Below are 16,930 nucleotides of genomic sequence, written 5' to 3' on the forward strand. Positions count from 1 at the left end.
GGGGAGGGGCAGGGGGGGGGCAATGCCCCTGGGCGGCACTTTTTTTTTGGGGGGGGGGGCACTTTTGGTGAAAAGTAGGTAAAGCAAATTCCCCCAAATGTACTTTTAATGCATGATCTATTTATCATGAGTTGTGTGTATAAACATTGTTTTGTGGATGAATGTTACATGTAAATCGTGCTAGTGCCCATCAGATGTGGAAGGTGGTGGTGTGTGTGTGGGGGCGGCACTTTTCGACTTGCCCTGGGGCCGCACTTTTTGACTCGCCCTGGAGTGGCACTTACCCATGTTGGGGCCCTGGTCCCAAACAGGTGATAAACTATGACAAGACAGGCCTGTATTGGAAGAAAATGTCATCCAGAACCTTTATTGCTAAGGAGGAGAAAAAAAACACCAGGATTTAAAATATCCAAAGACAGATTAACCCTGGTACTGGGTGGTAATGCAGCTGGGGACCTGAAGCTGAAGCCTTTATTGATCTACGGCTGTGAAAACCCAAGGGCACTTGAGGGCTATGTGAAAGAATATCTCCCATTGATATATAGATCCAACAAGAAAGCCTGGATGATGTCTTTAATGAACCAGTATTATGTTGCAGATTATTTGTCCCCTGCACTGTTTGACTATGCTGCCAAAGAAAACATTAACAACTGTTTTCTCCTGCTAGTTGACAATGCCCCAAGCCACCCAACAACCATGGAAGATTGGGCAGACAACATAGAGGTGATGTTTCTGCCCATAAACATGGCAGCACTCATCCAGCCCATGGACCAAGGTGTGATCGCACTTTCAAGGCATATTACCAGCACCACACAATGAGTCGGCAGAATAACATGACTGACAGCCCAGACAATTCCACAGTCAAGCAGTTCTGGGCCATTTATAATATCAAGAAGGCCATTAACAATATCAATGCAGCATGGAAGGAGGTGACAGAAAAAACAATGAATGGCTGCTGGAAGAAACTGTGGCCCTAGTGTGTCAAGCCAGCTCACAACTTCATTGGATTTAGTGATGTGGCACCCATTCATAAGGACATCATCAGGCTCTCACATATTGGCTTCAAGGAGGTGGATGAGGATGTGAATGAATTGCTACATTCCCATGATAAACCACTCAGCAATGAAGATCTGATGGAGTTGGAACAAGAATGAGCTCTCCATGGCAATGATGATGATGATGTGCCCCAGCGAGTCCTTGACATCAAAACACTTCGTGAAGTGTTCTCTGGCCTAAATGTAATCATCGAAAAAATAAAGGAAAGGGGCTCAAACCCAGCACAAAGTGGAACAGTTGCCTATAATGTGAAGTAGGCCTTCAAGGTCTACAGAGATGTATTCAAGGCCAAGAAAAAAAGGCAAGGCAAACCATCAGTTCCAGCTTCTTCAAACCTACCACTCCCTCCCTCCCAGTCCTCTGCCCTCCATCAGCTGATCTGGACTCCCCTCCACCACCACTCTAGTCTATGTCTGGCACTCTTCTGTCCACCTCTGCTGCCCATGATTCATCAAGCCCTTCCACTTCTGATGACGAGGAGAAGGCTTCCTCGGGATTGTAGTAAGACTAGGCATGAAAGGTATGTGCAGTACTGGATTGGGTAACTAGTGGCTAGTGGTATTCTACAGAGTATATTTTTCTGCTCTTTCCACTGGATATAGGCCTACCTGGGAAATCACTGTATAAAAAAATAATGTGTCTATAACACTACCTCTTTAGATGGCATGGAAAAGTGTTATATATCTCTCAATATAGACTAGGCCAAGGCTACTCTGCCCATTAAATTAGATCCTATTGAAACTTAAGTTCATTATCTGATTGTTCATTATTTGATCGGGTTTTCAGGAATGTAACCCAATTGTATAGTTGGGGAAACCTGTAGTTTGTAAAGTATGTTGGTTTTGGTGATTGTCGGGAACCATGCTATAGAAACATAGTCAAGGGTTGTTTTTATTAATTGTTTGAAGACAGCACATTAATTAGTTTCATTGGAACCAGTGATGGGCACATGCATGTGGTGGTTCTGTAAAATGGATTGTGAAACTGCCCATTTTCAAAACACATCAACCCTTTCACCTCCATCAGAGTTGCATCCCTGAGGGGCTGGCACTAGGTCTCCAGATTGAGCCCGAGATCTCTCTCTTTTAATTTGAACTGTATTTCTTACATTTTTTTCACACATGAAGAACTGACAACTGACAGCTTCTCTTTCCTTTTTTTCTCTGCCACTTTCAGCCATTCACATAGAAACAGTCCAACACTGATACAACACAGACCAAAGTTTCTTCCCAGAAAAATCTGTGGGAGGTTCTATGGATTATTGTCAGCCAGTCACTGTGGGGATGTAGGTTTTCTACTTGTGAAACTCAAGGCAACAATTGATTGATTAGCTTCCTTCTGTTGTCCAAAGCTCGTGCTTGCAATGCTTATTTTCTTGTTGATTTTCCTTGTCAGATCTTTGACATGTGGGCTGAATGTCACATGTGTGAAGCCTACAATTTTAGGGCTCTTTTCCGATGGAAGGGTTTGGCTGTTTAATTTCATTGAAAGGTGTTATTTGATTCATGGTTGTCTAGAGTGTGCAGATTTTGAAAATAGAAAAAGAAAAAGAACCAATAGAATAAAGGAAACATTCAGTCAAGTTAGATTTAATTCATAAAAAATCATAGAAAGAAGGGTATTGATATGTGCAAAGATGCATCAAAACTGATTTACAGATTTATAGCTCTGAAAAACTCTACCTCCTTTTCATTCCATAAACCTCAGTCCTTCTGTATAGTTTACTTTTTCCTCACTTTTTGACTTACTCATCCACTCTTCTCACTTAATTCCAAAACATATTTTTGATTATTTTCAAAATTCTCAATCAAACTCCTACCCCACTTTACATCTGTCTCCTCTTTGCCTTCCTCACTTTACATTTAACATAATTCATCTCTGTGTATCTCTCATATGTTTCCCTTGTTCTACAATCGCCGCAAAAAAAAATCTATACACTAAGGACTTTTAGACAATAAAACTCAAAAGTACAACTAACATGTGCTGTATTTCCACTTAAGAGTTACATTTAGTATTTTGTCATGTTCCCCTTGTTCTTGAGTACCATCTGGATCCTTCTGGGCATTGAAGAGGCGATTTTGGTGAAGTAGGCACTGTCCATAGTGACCCAGATCTTCTTCAGCACCTCCTTCAGGTCTGGAATACTGGTGGGTCGTGATTTCTCCAGTTCGTTTTTCATCAGATTCCATGCATTTTCTATTGGTTTCAAGTCTGGGGAATTGCCTGGCCACTCCATAACACTGATATTGTTGTCATTAAGGAACTTAATCACTTCCTTAGACCTATGGGCAGGGGCACCGTCATGCATGAAATGATCACATTCATGGATGTCCCAAAATTCGAGCATGTGATCCCTCAAAACATTGATATAATTGCTCCCTTTCATGGTCACATTCTTGGGGAGGAAATAGAGTCCACCCCTGCCCTTGTTACCACTAAAGGCACCCCACACCATCACACTGTCTGGGTGTTTCACTGTTTTAACTGTATACCGCAGGTCGATTCTGGACACATCACTGGGGCGACAAACGATCTTGAAGCTACCCCTGATCAGCCTGAAGGTACTTTCATCACTGAACATCACCTTCTGCCACTGCTCTGATGTCCAGTCCTTGTATTTCTTACAGAAATCAATCCGTTTCTTCTTCATGGCCTCTGTGAGCAAAGGCTTCTTGGCGGCATGTCGAGCTGGCATTTTGGGGTCCTTCTGCAGCCGATGTTGGATCGTTCTTACAGCAACGTTTTTAAGGAGAGCAGGATGTTTTTGTTTCAGACTAACAGCTGTTATACATGGATCTGACATCACTTCTCGTTTTAGGATCTTGTCAGTGCGAGTAGATGTCTTCTTTGGGGCTCCAGAGCCTGGCTCTCTTGGTGGTACCATACCAGGAGGGTGTGTGGCGGCTGCTTTCTTCAGGCTGTAAATGACCATTCTTGTCACCTGCAGGTCTGCAGCAACACGTATCACAGACATTCCCTGCTCTAACAGAGCTAGGGCCCGGGCCTTTTCTTGCATTGAAAGCTTGGAACGACCCATTTTGATCACCAGAAGGAGAGTTAGAGGGCACCAAAGTCAGTGAAAAAGTGAACAAAAGGGCACTAAAGAGCAGCATGCATAGACTCCTCTCTCATCTAGCGCTGGCAGCATACTGAAGCATGATGTGTTGGCGAACAGTGTAAAAAGGCGTGCTCTACACACCCACGTCATCAGTAACTCCGCCCACTTTTTATTATGGCGGGAAATCAAGTGAAATCTATTCATAAAATCCCGTGTATAGATTTTTTTTTGCGGAAAAAATGTATAGATTTTTTTTGCGGCGACTGTACTATGCAACCAGTCCCCATAAGTTCAGTTCATCCCCACCACTGATTCACCTCTTCATGCCATCATTTGTTTCCTCTCCTGTTCCCTCCCATCCCTCTCAATTCACATACCATCTTTATGCATTTCATCACTCACTTCCTCTTGAAAGATACCCATTCTTCTACTCATGTTTTCCCCTAGCCTTCATTGCCTCCCACACTTTTCAGCTCCTTGCATTCATTTTATTATCACTTAATTTCCTTATCCTCCCTCCCTTTTTCTCCTCTACTTCTCCTATACTCTCAATTTTCCTCTCACCAGATAATGATCTGACAGTCCTCTGCTCTGTCCTCTGAAAGTATAACTAGAACTCTTCCAGTCCTCCCTATGCACACCACTACTTTACCCATTAATACCCTTTCAATCACACTCCCCTCCACCACCCTTTCCTACATATTTTTATGATTATTTCTCTTCTTAAACACTGTGTTTGTTATCTTCCTTTCTGAACACATATCTAATATCTGTCAGCTCATCTCTTACTTTAGCAGGGATCCCTCAGCACCACAACATTAACATTCCTAAAAAAAATAATAATAATAATAAAGAATAAATAAATAAATTAAAAAACCCTCCCTTTCCTTGTCATTTTTCTGACTACCAAGACTGTATGTACTCACAAAAGCCCATATCTCCTATCCCAGTTTAACCTTCACATACATTATCCTCCAAAATAAGATTCCCTGAACTCCATCATGCTCTTCCCTATCTCATCAATTACCAGCAGAGCCACTCCTTCCTCATTCACTCATCACTCGTAACACACTCCCAAATTCCAACGCACCCTTCCTTTTCAACTTAATTTCACTTATAACACAGCCTTCTTCCTTCTTACAAATATACTTCCATTATCTTTCCTTTTACCCTAATATGTACCATGACCATGCAAATTTATAGGCCCAAATACTAGTTGGTTCTGGTTGGAGTTTCCTTCCTAGATCATTTGATGTCTTGACTTTTTGTAGGAGGAAAATAAAGAGTGGAGGATTCCTTGTCTTGTCACTCTGTCCCATTTGGTGGCCTTTTACATGTATGAGAATATGGTAACAGAATTCCCACCACCTCCCCAGTGGGATCCAGAAGAGGCATTTATAAAGGTTGTAAAGGACAGGTTCATGGGAACAACATGAAGGAAGGATGACAGTAATACAAAACTAGTATCATTCCTATATGAGTAGATATTTTAAATTCTAACATAAAAGAATGATGTGTGGTTCTGGCCTGAATGAGCACCCCAAAATAGTCCTGAAAGTATTGGCTGCATGGTACCATACAACCAGTAATCCTATATAGGGGGAAATAATAACTGGCTGCTTTAAACCTGCATCAATAGAATATGTACACACAGAAACCAAAATCCCTCCCTTGGGGTAGCACATGAGAATAACAGGCACATGGCTCTATGGTAGTCCTTGAACCCTCACACCATGTCACACAACCACAGCCCAGTGAATATAATATATGAACAACCCCAGGAAGATTCTACTCAAATAGTATTCAGTAACTTGCCCCTAACCACATGACCATCCAAAAATACCTACACACTCAGGTCATAAAACAAACATTCTACAATAGACCACCAAATATTTAACCTTGTCAATACAAGTCAAATTCTCGCGTGCAGCATTGGATGCCTAATGTATGATGCATCACAATACTTGCATTATAATATATAAAGTCAATCCTGTATTATTCGTTTTCTCTCACTCTGAGTAATAACAAACACAGAAAACATTATCAAACCAGTTCACAGAATACAGGGGTCACTCAGCTATAACTACAAAATAAATATAATCAAGACGCCTCAAAACACCTATGTAGGCGTCATGTATCAAAGAAGTTAACGTCATCACAAATCAGTCCAACATAGAAATCACTCCCAAGATCAGTAAGAATTGCACTGGCACACATATATTAAAATCATTCCTTGTTAAGACCATAACAGTGCAGAATTGGCTGGGCAACAGACTCCAGTTGTCAAAGATGAAGTATAGTACTACACAAAAGACACAGAACAGCTTGTGCTATAGTCTTACATTCCCCCCCTTCTAGACAGGAGCACAAAATATCTTCATTGAGTTATTTGTGAGCTGAATTGGTAGTTGTTATCAGTTTTCTGAGGGGAATGGGTTTTATCCAATAGAGAACTAGAGCAATGGGTCAATTAATTAATGCATTTTTTTCACATGACCTCATGATGTCATTATGTCCCAAACTAATATCCCTCAGAATGTGGGTATACATGATCTTAGTGTAATACTTTTGAATAAAAAAAAATGGTTGGTTATCTTTGTCACCTAGCTTCATTAAGTATGCATCTAGTTTACGAATAGTCTTCACTTGGCTAAAAAATTTGTATAGTTTTGTTTTCATACATTGGTTAAGCAGTTATTTTTATGTTACCTGAAGTATAAGATCAACTTCATTTTGCTAATCTTGTTTTCAGTCATGTAAACTAATGAAGTGCTTTTATTCCTCAATTTAATCAAACAAAAAGTTGGGGCAACATCAGTCAGATCGATTTAATGAATTTAATGTATTTATTGTAATTTAATATCAGATTTATCAATGATTGTGAAGATGAGTTCTTGATATGTCACAATTGTATAGTGAGGTGACTCAGAAATTTATTCTGAGTCACTGAATTTTGTGCATTGCTCCTGAAATCTGTCAATGGGAGTCTGTTAAACTGAGAGCTGAGGGTATTTAGATATGTGATTTAAATATTTTCCAGCATGATTTACATTCTTACAGAAATTTGGTGCAGCTACACTGTTAGTGGGTGGCTGGGGTATGGTTGTCTACATTTTCCAGTATTTGGGCCAGAACATCTCGAGTATACTGAAGGAATACCAGAATGTTGTTATAGGTAAGTTTTTTTACATGTTATTAATTCAAATAGATGGTGCCTCCATGGAGTAGACATGTGGTGCCAAACTGAAGTAGAAACTACTTGACTACACCCTATTGTAGATGGACGACCCTAACCAGCTTTTTCCCAATCCCATATATCTGCAATACGTCCCACAATGCCTTCCTGTCTACCTTGTCATAAGCCTTCTCCAAATACATAAAGGCCCAAAAAACATCCTTACATTTTGCCAAAAACTTCTTGCAAATCTACCTTACCTCAGAAAATTGGTCCATGCATCCTCTACCATTTCTAAGGCCACACTGCTCCTCACAATTTATTCCCTCTGTTCCTCACATAATCCTCTTAATTGACACCCTTCTATATGCATTTCTGCCCGTGTTTAACAAAATGATCCCCCCTAAAGCATCATACCCTTACTACCTTCACTTCCACCTGCACCTTTTACCTTTTCCTTTCTATTTGATTCAACCCACTCACTATCTTCACTTCCTTCCAAAACATCTATTCATTATTAATATTATTTGTTTATTTATTATATATATATATAAAACACACACGTCCTCGGAGAGGAAGGAAGGGTAGCAAATGAGCTCCGACTTAGCACTTTTGTCACTTGGATCAAGGAAAGCTTTGTTGTTGTTTTCAGAATGAGAGAATTATGAAATTGAATGACTGGTAAGGTTTTTGAAAAAGTATAGTATAGCACGAAATGGAGGAAAGAAAAGAAGACAAAAGAATCAATTAAACAGCAACTTTAGAGAGGATTGGATATGAGTAGAGTGGAATCACCACTGGGTGTGATACCAAAGAGGATGTGTCTAAACAACAACCTGAAGACTATTCAAAGGTGGGAAAACAATTATTTTGGGGGATTTCAGAGAGAAAGGGGAACAATAGGAAAAGTTATGGATACAGAAAGAGAAACTAGGTATAGCAGTGTACTAAGGAATCGAGACATCAACGACTTGATGGAGGAATTAATAGATCTAAGAATAGATTATAGAGCCATGTACAAAGAGATGACAAATTTACGTAAAACTAACGACGAAATAATTAAGAGTTGAATGACCTAAAAAGTGAACTAAGTATGATTAAAAGAGAAAACGAAAGAAAAAAAACGAGGATAGAAACAAAAACGAAGAACTGAAGAAAGAGGTCAAAGAGCAAATACAAGCAGTGACCGAAAAAGTGGGGGAACCAATCAAAGAGATGGATCTCCTTGAATTATAAAATCAGTGGAAACAGGTAAAGTAATTAAAGAAAAGGAAAACTGGGTGAGAGACACAGTGGATAAAAAAAATTCATTGTGGTTTATGGTATAAAAGAAAATATAATGCTTACAAATACCAAAGAGAAAAAGAGAAAGAAATTGCAAAGGAAATTATGAAAGCTGTTAAGAACGAAGGCCGAGAATTAGACAAAGAAATCGATGAGGTGCATAGAATGGGCACATACTCTAGGGAAAAACTCTATAGGCCATTGAAAATGAAACTAAGGACTCAAATGATAGCTGAAGAGAAACTATCAAAAGCAGCAAAACTAGCTAACAGTGAAAATTACAAAAATGTGTGGATAAAAAAGGAAATGAGGAAATAGAGAAAAATAAAACACTAAGAAAGGAAGCTAATGAAAAAAATGAGAGTGGAGTAAAGACTGAAAAAAAACAAGTTTTTTTGTGGAGAGTACTGAATCTGAGACTGAGAAAGTGGAACATCAGAAAAAAGGAAACAAATAAAGAAAGAGAAGAAAACAAAAAATTAAAAGTGGTATACACAAACATGGATGGTATGTTTCCTGGAATAAATTAACTAAACAGCTATCTGTAAATAGAGAAACCAGACATAATGGGAATTGTGGTGACAAAATTTAAAGGTCCTCTGTTACAGTAAGTCCTCGTTATACGGTACATATGCGTTCCTGAAAACCTTACCACAAATTGAAATTACCATATACAGGTGGTCGTCGACTTACGACCTATGCAACCTACGACTGATCGACTTTACGACCACGAGATGGTGCAATAATATCTAACATTTAATAGAGTAATAGAATTGCAATGTTATGCCTGGCAGTGCAGTACATTACTCCGCACGCTGCTAGATGCAAGTACGATAGTTTTCGCAGGCTGCCAGCAGCGTCAGCATCCCAGCCAGCTAAATATTCTTTCATTTTGTTTGTTTGAAGTAAAATGTTTCCTAATTGTGCATTGCATTTTGTATTTTTGTATGTTTTGCAATTAATAAAATATAAACTTTTTATGCCTAGGCTAGTTAGTTGTCGATAACAATATGTTCGGTACAGTACTTAAACGAAAAGAATGTGTTTTGTTGAAATAAAAAAAAATCCTAATTTTGCCTTACATTTTGTATTTTTATGTTTTGCAATTAATAAAATGTAACAGTATTTTTTTATGCCTAGTCTGTTGTCGATGACAGGACTTTATTCAGTATGCGTAGGCCTAGGCTACGTATCCTAACGAAAATGATAAAAAGTTAATGAATATTAAACAACGTAGTTCAAAGATAATAAGATTTTATTCCGTATGCATACGTTTCCTAAAGAAAGTCTGATGGTAAAATAATACAAAGGTTAACAAATACAGTATTAAATATCATAGGTCAAAGATGATAGGATTTTATTCAATATGCTTAGGCTTAGGCTACGTTTCCCAAAGAAAATCAGATGAAATTATAAAAAGGTTAAAAATACTATACAACATAGTTCAAAGATGTTAAGATTATTTCAGTATGCTAAATATACAATATATATATATATATATATATATATTATATAAAGGGTAATATATACTGTATATATATATAGACCAACTTGCGTCCAGATCGACTTACGACCTGTCTGTCGGAACCGAACTCGGTCGTAAGTCGACGACTACCTGTACTGAACCCATTATAACATGTAATAATAGGATATGTTTTCCAGCACATCGAAAGTCACTCCTACAGACATGAAAATAGTCACATAAGAAAATGTAAAGTACTGCGCAAAAGAAATAAACAAAAAAAAATTATTTACCTTTCACTCACCATGTATTCTATCAGATGATGTCCCTCCTGAGGCTAAGGGACAGTAGGGATCTCAACTCTTACTCATCTTTTGCTAAGTGGGCAGATGAAGATGAGGGTGAGCCAGGAGGCTGAAAACCCTCAAACACTTTGTTGTCTGCACTGTCGGAAGCAGATGTGGAAGGGCCAGCTGTAGAACCGTTCACAGCAGATGTGGAAGGGCCAGCTCTAGAACCATTCGCAGCAGATGTGGAAGGGCCAGCTGTAGCAGGGTCGGCAGGTGTGACAGGGACGGCAGGTCTGACTGGCTTGAAGAATGAGAAGATGGAGGACTGTTTGGCGTTTCTTCTTTTTTCATCATAGATTTCTTGATAAATTTTTATACTTTTCTCTATGTCATGAGCCACTTTGCTACCCCTGGTAGGATTTGGGTCACATTCCTTCAGGGTTTCCAGGGCTTTTTCGATACTTCCGAGACATTCTCTAAAAGTTTTGATGTCCAGGCCACACAGGTTCTTCTTCCTCATTTCCCTCTTTTTCTGCCTCCTGTAATGCCTTGTCTAGCTCTATAAGTTCATCATTTGTGAGAGGTTTACCATGGCTTTCTAAAAGATCTTGAACATCATCATCATCAACTCCATCAAAGCCAGCCTTATGGCACAGATTTACGATGTCATCTCTGATCGCACCAATATTGTCTTCAGCGAAGCCTGGGAAGTTATGCACACATTCTGGCCATACTTTATTCCATGCCAAGTTCATGGTAGAGTTCTTCACTTCGTCCCAAGATGACTTGGTGTTGTCTAAGGCATGCTTAATGTTATAAGACTTCCACCATTCTCTGATACTTGCTAGGCCCATCTGTGCCCTTTATCAGTTGCTGCATGGTTTGCCGCTTTGAATGTCTTGATGACTGATCCATCGGTTGGATCAGAGCTGTGGTGTTTGGGGGTAGGAATATCACCTCAATATTATCCGCCCAGTCTTCCATAGCCCTTGGGTGGCTGGAAGCATTGTCAGCTATCAGTAAGAATCGGTTAGCAATGTTGTTAGCTGATGCATACTCCTTAAGAGTTGGAGACAGATATGATGTAAAATAGTACTGGTGAATTGAAGTGGTCAGCCATGCCTTTGGATTTGATTTCCATACCACAGGTAAATATTGCCTCAGTAACCCCTTGAGTGCTCTCAGGTTTTCTGAGTGGTATATGAGGAGTGGCTTTAGCTTCAAATCCCATTCTGCATTGCCTCCAAATAACAGGGTTAAGTGGTCCTTAGAGGCTTTAAACCCCTTTGCACTTTTTTCTACCTTGTCAATATAGGTCTTACTGGTCATCCTCTTCCAGTAAAGGCCTGTTTCATCATAATTTATAACTTGTTTCTTGCTGTACCCTCTCTCTTCAATGCACTTTTCTAATTCTGGCTTGAATTTGTCTGCAGCCTCACCTGTGACCTTGATATTATGGAGAGCTGAACATCACCTGAATTTATCAAACCACCCTTTGCTTGCTTTAAATTCAATGTCTTCCACTTCCATTTCTACCTTCAGTCTTTCAAAATGGACACTGCTTTTTGACAGATTAAATTCAAAGACAGAACCATATTTTGATGATTCTGGTCGTCGATCCACATTTTGAGCAACCTTTCCATCTTATCCATTATTGGCTCATGGTGTTTTGTTAGCAATTTGCTCTGCAGATGGATTGCATTCTCCCCAGCTTTTTTTATAGCCTCACGATTCTTCAACACCATCCAGACTGTCGACTGGGCTAGGCCCAAGTTTCGACTTATGGGAGACGTACCTTCTCCCTGCTCTTTCCTCTTCAAAATATCTAATTTTACCTCTAATATCAGACTACTCCTCTTTCACTTTGCCTTTTCAACTCCAGCAGTGTCTGCAGAATGTTTTGTGGCTATTATGGGTGTGTCACTGTGCGTCGTGATAATAATATCCACAAAAAACACACCGTAAGGATTTAACTTGTGTTCAAAGGGAAACGCAGGAAGAGACTGATTGTTGTGGTGGCCGCATGGCATGGTGGCGCTACTGTACAGTGTAAACAAAACATGAGCAGATACCATATCTGTGAATTTTTCTTACCGTAAATAGAATTGAGGGTAGTAATTACCAAATACCATAACTATGAATTTACCGGATAAAGAATTATCATATAAGGAGGACTCACTGTATCAAGTATGGTGGGACAAGATCTATACAACCATTGGGCAAAAAAACAGGGGGGAGGAGTCATATTATTGACTAGAAAGGGCTTAAATGTGACAAAGATAACAGGAGGAAAACATAATGTGGAAATGATTATGATTAAAGTTGTAAATAGTAATATGAGAAGTAGAAAATTTATAGTATATGTGCCCCCAAAAATACAGGCTTGGTCTGATAGTGGTCATTCCAAATTACTGGAAGATACAATGCATTATTAGAGTTACTGATAGATGGAGGAAACATAGTAATTATAGGTGACTTTAAAGCAAAAGAAATAAATTAGAAAGAAATTACAATAAAAACTGGAGAGGAACTCTGGGGCAACACTCTACTGGATATGACCATTGAATATGCATTGACTCAATGGGTCAAAGAAAATACCAGATACAGAAACAATGAAGAACTGTCGAGACTAGACTTAATATTCACATCTGAGCCTGAAATCATGAACAAAATTAATTACAAGACACCAATTGGGAAGAGTAACCACATACTAATAGAGTTCGAACTTAAAGAACAAAATGATGTGAGAAGAAATGAGAAACATAGAAAAGGAAGATTAATGTATAACAAAACAGACTTTGTAAAACTTGGGGGGGGGAAAAATCAAAACGTTAACTGGGAAAAATTTTCAAATGAAGCAAAGATGGAAGAGAAATGGAACATATTTAAATAAAAATACGAGGAAACATATAAATATATACAAAAAAAAAAAGGGGGGGGTCTACATAAAATGATGGTATAACAAAAAGTGTAGTGATGCTAAAGATAGAAGAGACAAAGCCTGGAAAAGATGGGAGAAAAAAAAAAAAAAAAAAAAAAGACCAAATGGCAAACATACTGAGAAACGAATATGTAGATATACGCAGGGACGAAAAAAGAAACTACAAAAAAGATATAATAGATAAATGCAAAGACCAACCTAAACTATTTTACAGATATGTAAATATTAAACTAAAAGACAAACATGAAATAGTGAAACTGCAAAGGAAATAAAGAATATATAGATGATGTAGAAATGGCTGAAGTTATGATCAGGCATTTTAAGTCTGTATTTACAATTGAAACCTCACAAATTTGGGATGAAGGACCAAGAAAGATCCCCTGAAATGAAAGAAATAATGGTGACACAGAAAGAAGTCTTTTGGTAAAGTACCTCACAAACATCTTTTGTAGAAATTGGAACATATTGGAGGATAGTCAAATTACTCAAATAGGTGAAAGATTTTCTGAAGGAAAGGTCCATATTTACCTAGTTGTATTTTATGGGACGGGAGCTATGCTCATGGTGACCTGTCTTTGTATCTTTCAGAATCAAGTTTTTTCTTAAAATCTCGAATAGTGTTTCACACACTGTTTCCTTGTCTAATTTACTCCAGGTATCCAGCACTCTGTGGGAAAATTTTCTATGAAAAAGACATGTTAGAAAAATGCAAGGACCAACCTAAACTATTTTACAGGTATGTGAATGGTAAACTAAAAGAAATAATGAAATTGCTTCAAGGGAATGATGAATATATAGAAGATGTAGAAATGGCTGAAATTATGAACAAACATTTTAAATCTGTACTCAGAATTGAAAGTACACAAAATTAGGATGAAGGATAGAAAGATCCTCCCAATGAAAGAAATAACTGTGACACAGAAGGAAAAATAATAAACCTTAATGTCAGAAAATCACACAGGCTGGATGTAATTGCAAATTGGATATTAAAAGAAATTATAGATGAACTAATGGACAAAATATATAAGATAATTGATTACTCATTCAAGGAAAGGTACCACAAGATTGGAAAAATGCAAATATTGTACCAATATATAAAAGGGGGGGTGACAAGAAAAATCCAACTAACTATAGACTGGTCTCCTTAACAAGCACAATAGCAAAAATATGTGAAAAAGTTATCAAAAGTCGATGGATTAAACATCTGGAAGAAAATAATATACTGAATCCAAAACAATTTTGCTTTAAACACAGAAGATCAAGTGCAACTAACTTGATTTGCTTTTACTCGAGGCTAACAGAAATAATGCAAGAAAGGGACGGATGGGCTGATTGTGCTTTCCTAGATTTACAAAAACCATTTGATAAAGTACCACACAAAAAGCTACTAAGAAAAATACAAATAATAGGTGTACAAGGGGAGTATTGGAATGGATGAAAGATTTCTTGAACGGGACAAAAAATTGACCTGGAAAGAAATGATAAGTGGAGCCCCACAAGGTTCTGTATTGGCTCCGATAATGTTTGCCATATATATAAATGACATGGATGAAGGTGTGGAATGTTATTTGAACTTTTTTTGCAGATGATGCAAAACTACTAAAGAAAGTAAGTACAGAGGAAGATTGTGAATCACTACAGAGAGACCTGGATAAAGTCTGGGAATGGAGTCAAAAGTGTGAAGTGAGCTTTAACATCAAGAAATGTAGTATAATGGAGTTTGGAAAAAGTAAAAATAGAATATCAAGGCAATATGAAATTGGCACAAAGAAGTTAAAAAAAGTTAGCTCAGAAAGGGACCTAGGAGTAATTATGAGCAAAGACATGTCTCCTGACAAGCATATCAACAAAATAGAGAAACCTTCAATTTACAGAATTTCAGGCCCATATGCACTTACAATTTACAGAATTATGAAAGGGATGGAAATCCTTAACAGAAGATTTATTAAAGTGGGATAAGAGAAAAACAAGACATGAAAAGAAACTCAGAAAGGATAGTCATAGAAGAGATCTGAAAAAGAATAGTTCCCACACAGAGTGGTAGATATCTGAAACAAATTGGATGAGGCAACAGTGTGCGCAAAAACTATACAAGAATTTAAGAACAAACTAGATTCTGAAAGATACAAAGATGGGTCTCTTACTGTATAATACAACTAGGTAAATACAACCAGCAGGATTGTGGGAGAGACATATGAACTGCTGCAGAAAATCAAAGTGGCATTTCACTATATGAATGAAGATATGATGGGAAAAAAATTAGAAACCCTGATCTATTCAAGATATATGTGTCAGTGGTGTGGTCCCTACATAGAATGAAGGATATAAGCAAGATAGGCAGAATACAAAGGGCAGCATCCAGACTAGCTCCCAGCCTGGCAAATAAACCATATGAGGAAAAACTAAGTACTGTGTCTGTCAACATTTAATCCCTACAGTGTCAACGCCATAAGTCGTATGCCACAATTGTTTACTGGGTTGAGCATCAGCAGCATACGTTGTATGCTGTAATTTACAAAATTCACCAAAAATAGGCATTATGTTGAGGGTCAAATCTATGGTAATGACCAAGTAGCCCTATTCATTAGCTATAAAAGGCACATAATTTTATTTATTTATTGACAAAACTGGCAACCCTGGCAGCAATTTTTCGGGGGTAGCTTGGGGTATAAAATCGGCCTTTAGGATGTAATTTAGGCAATTCTGGTGTATGAAACAAAGTATGAGGAGGTGAAGTTGTATTTTGACAGTTAGGCAAGTGCTATTTAGTATGTATACAGATATATAGAACTGGCAATTTCGCACTGCCAATTTTCATAAATATGTAATACAAAATGTGGCCGGGCAATAATGGCATGATGGATGCTTACTAAAACATTTACCAAAATAATAAGAAATCCCACAATCAACTATCCTCTATGAAAATATAAAAAAGAATATACCAAAAAATCAATTTACCGCATAACAAAGTGATAAACATTTGCCCCCCAAAAATCCACAAAAACACATTTTCCGTAAGTTTCAGGCTATTATGGGTGACTGTACATTGACTTGAAACACATAAATATCAAAGTCCTTCACTCTGAAATTCTAACAAAGCTTCCTAGAAAAAATGTGACCTTGCTCAACCCACATGAGAAGCGAAAGAAAGTCTGGTTATTCTGGCAAAATTTCACACGCAAATCTCGACAAAATCAACCCAGTTTCTCCAGTTCTAGGCTAAGGTGAATCAAAATAAGCAAGATTTGTTGGTTTTACATCATTCTGAGTTGATTTAAACAATAAAAAAAAAATCCATTTTGGCTCCGATGCTAGAGGAGGGAGTATATACAACATTCACCCGACAACATATGGGTTAAAGAGATGATATAATTACAGTAGTCAGGTCATTAAAGGGGATAGACTATATTGACAGAAGGGATCTCTTGATTATGGATAGGAGGATTTCATGAGAACAGATTGAGAAAGAGAAAATGTCTAAATGGTGTGAAGAAATGCAGTTTTTCATACAGATGCATAAATACTTGGAGTATCAACCAAACATGAGTACAAATCTAAGTATGATAATTGGAAAATGAGGATGTAGACCAAGTTTGAATCATGCATTAATTTGAGTCTAGGTACAATGAATTGAAGAGTAAGAGACAGGACCACTTGAGCATTG

The 16,930-nt window shown here is 37.9% G+C and overlaps 1 protein-coding gene across 5 annotated transcripts in view; it reads left to right on the plus strand.

Moving 5' to 3' along the window:
* LOC143037443 (nuclear envelope integral membrane protein-like) overlaps window positions 1–16,930 on the plus strand; it is a 190,199-nt gene that overhangs the window by 145,038 nt on the left and 28,231 nt on the right. For all 5 annotated transcript variants that reach the window (XM_076205673.1, XM_076205677.1, XM_076205674.1 and 2 more), the window contains exon 6: window positions 7,175–7,289. In XM_076205673.1, the coding sequence (XP_076061788.1) occupies window positions 7,175–7,289 (115 nt within the window). The remainder of the gene's footprint in view (window positions 1–7,174; window positions 7,290–16,930) is intronic.

Source organism: Oratosquilla oratoria, chromosome 22 (genome assembly GCF_046742065.1).
Source record: "Oratosquilla oratoria isolate Oo_2021 chromosome 22, ASM4674206v1, whole genome shotgun sequence".
Taxonomy (NCBI): domain Eukaryota; kingdom Metazoa; phylum Arthropoda; class Malacostraca; order Stomatopoda; family Squillidae; genus Oratosquilla; species Oratosquilla oratoria.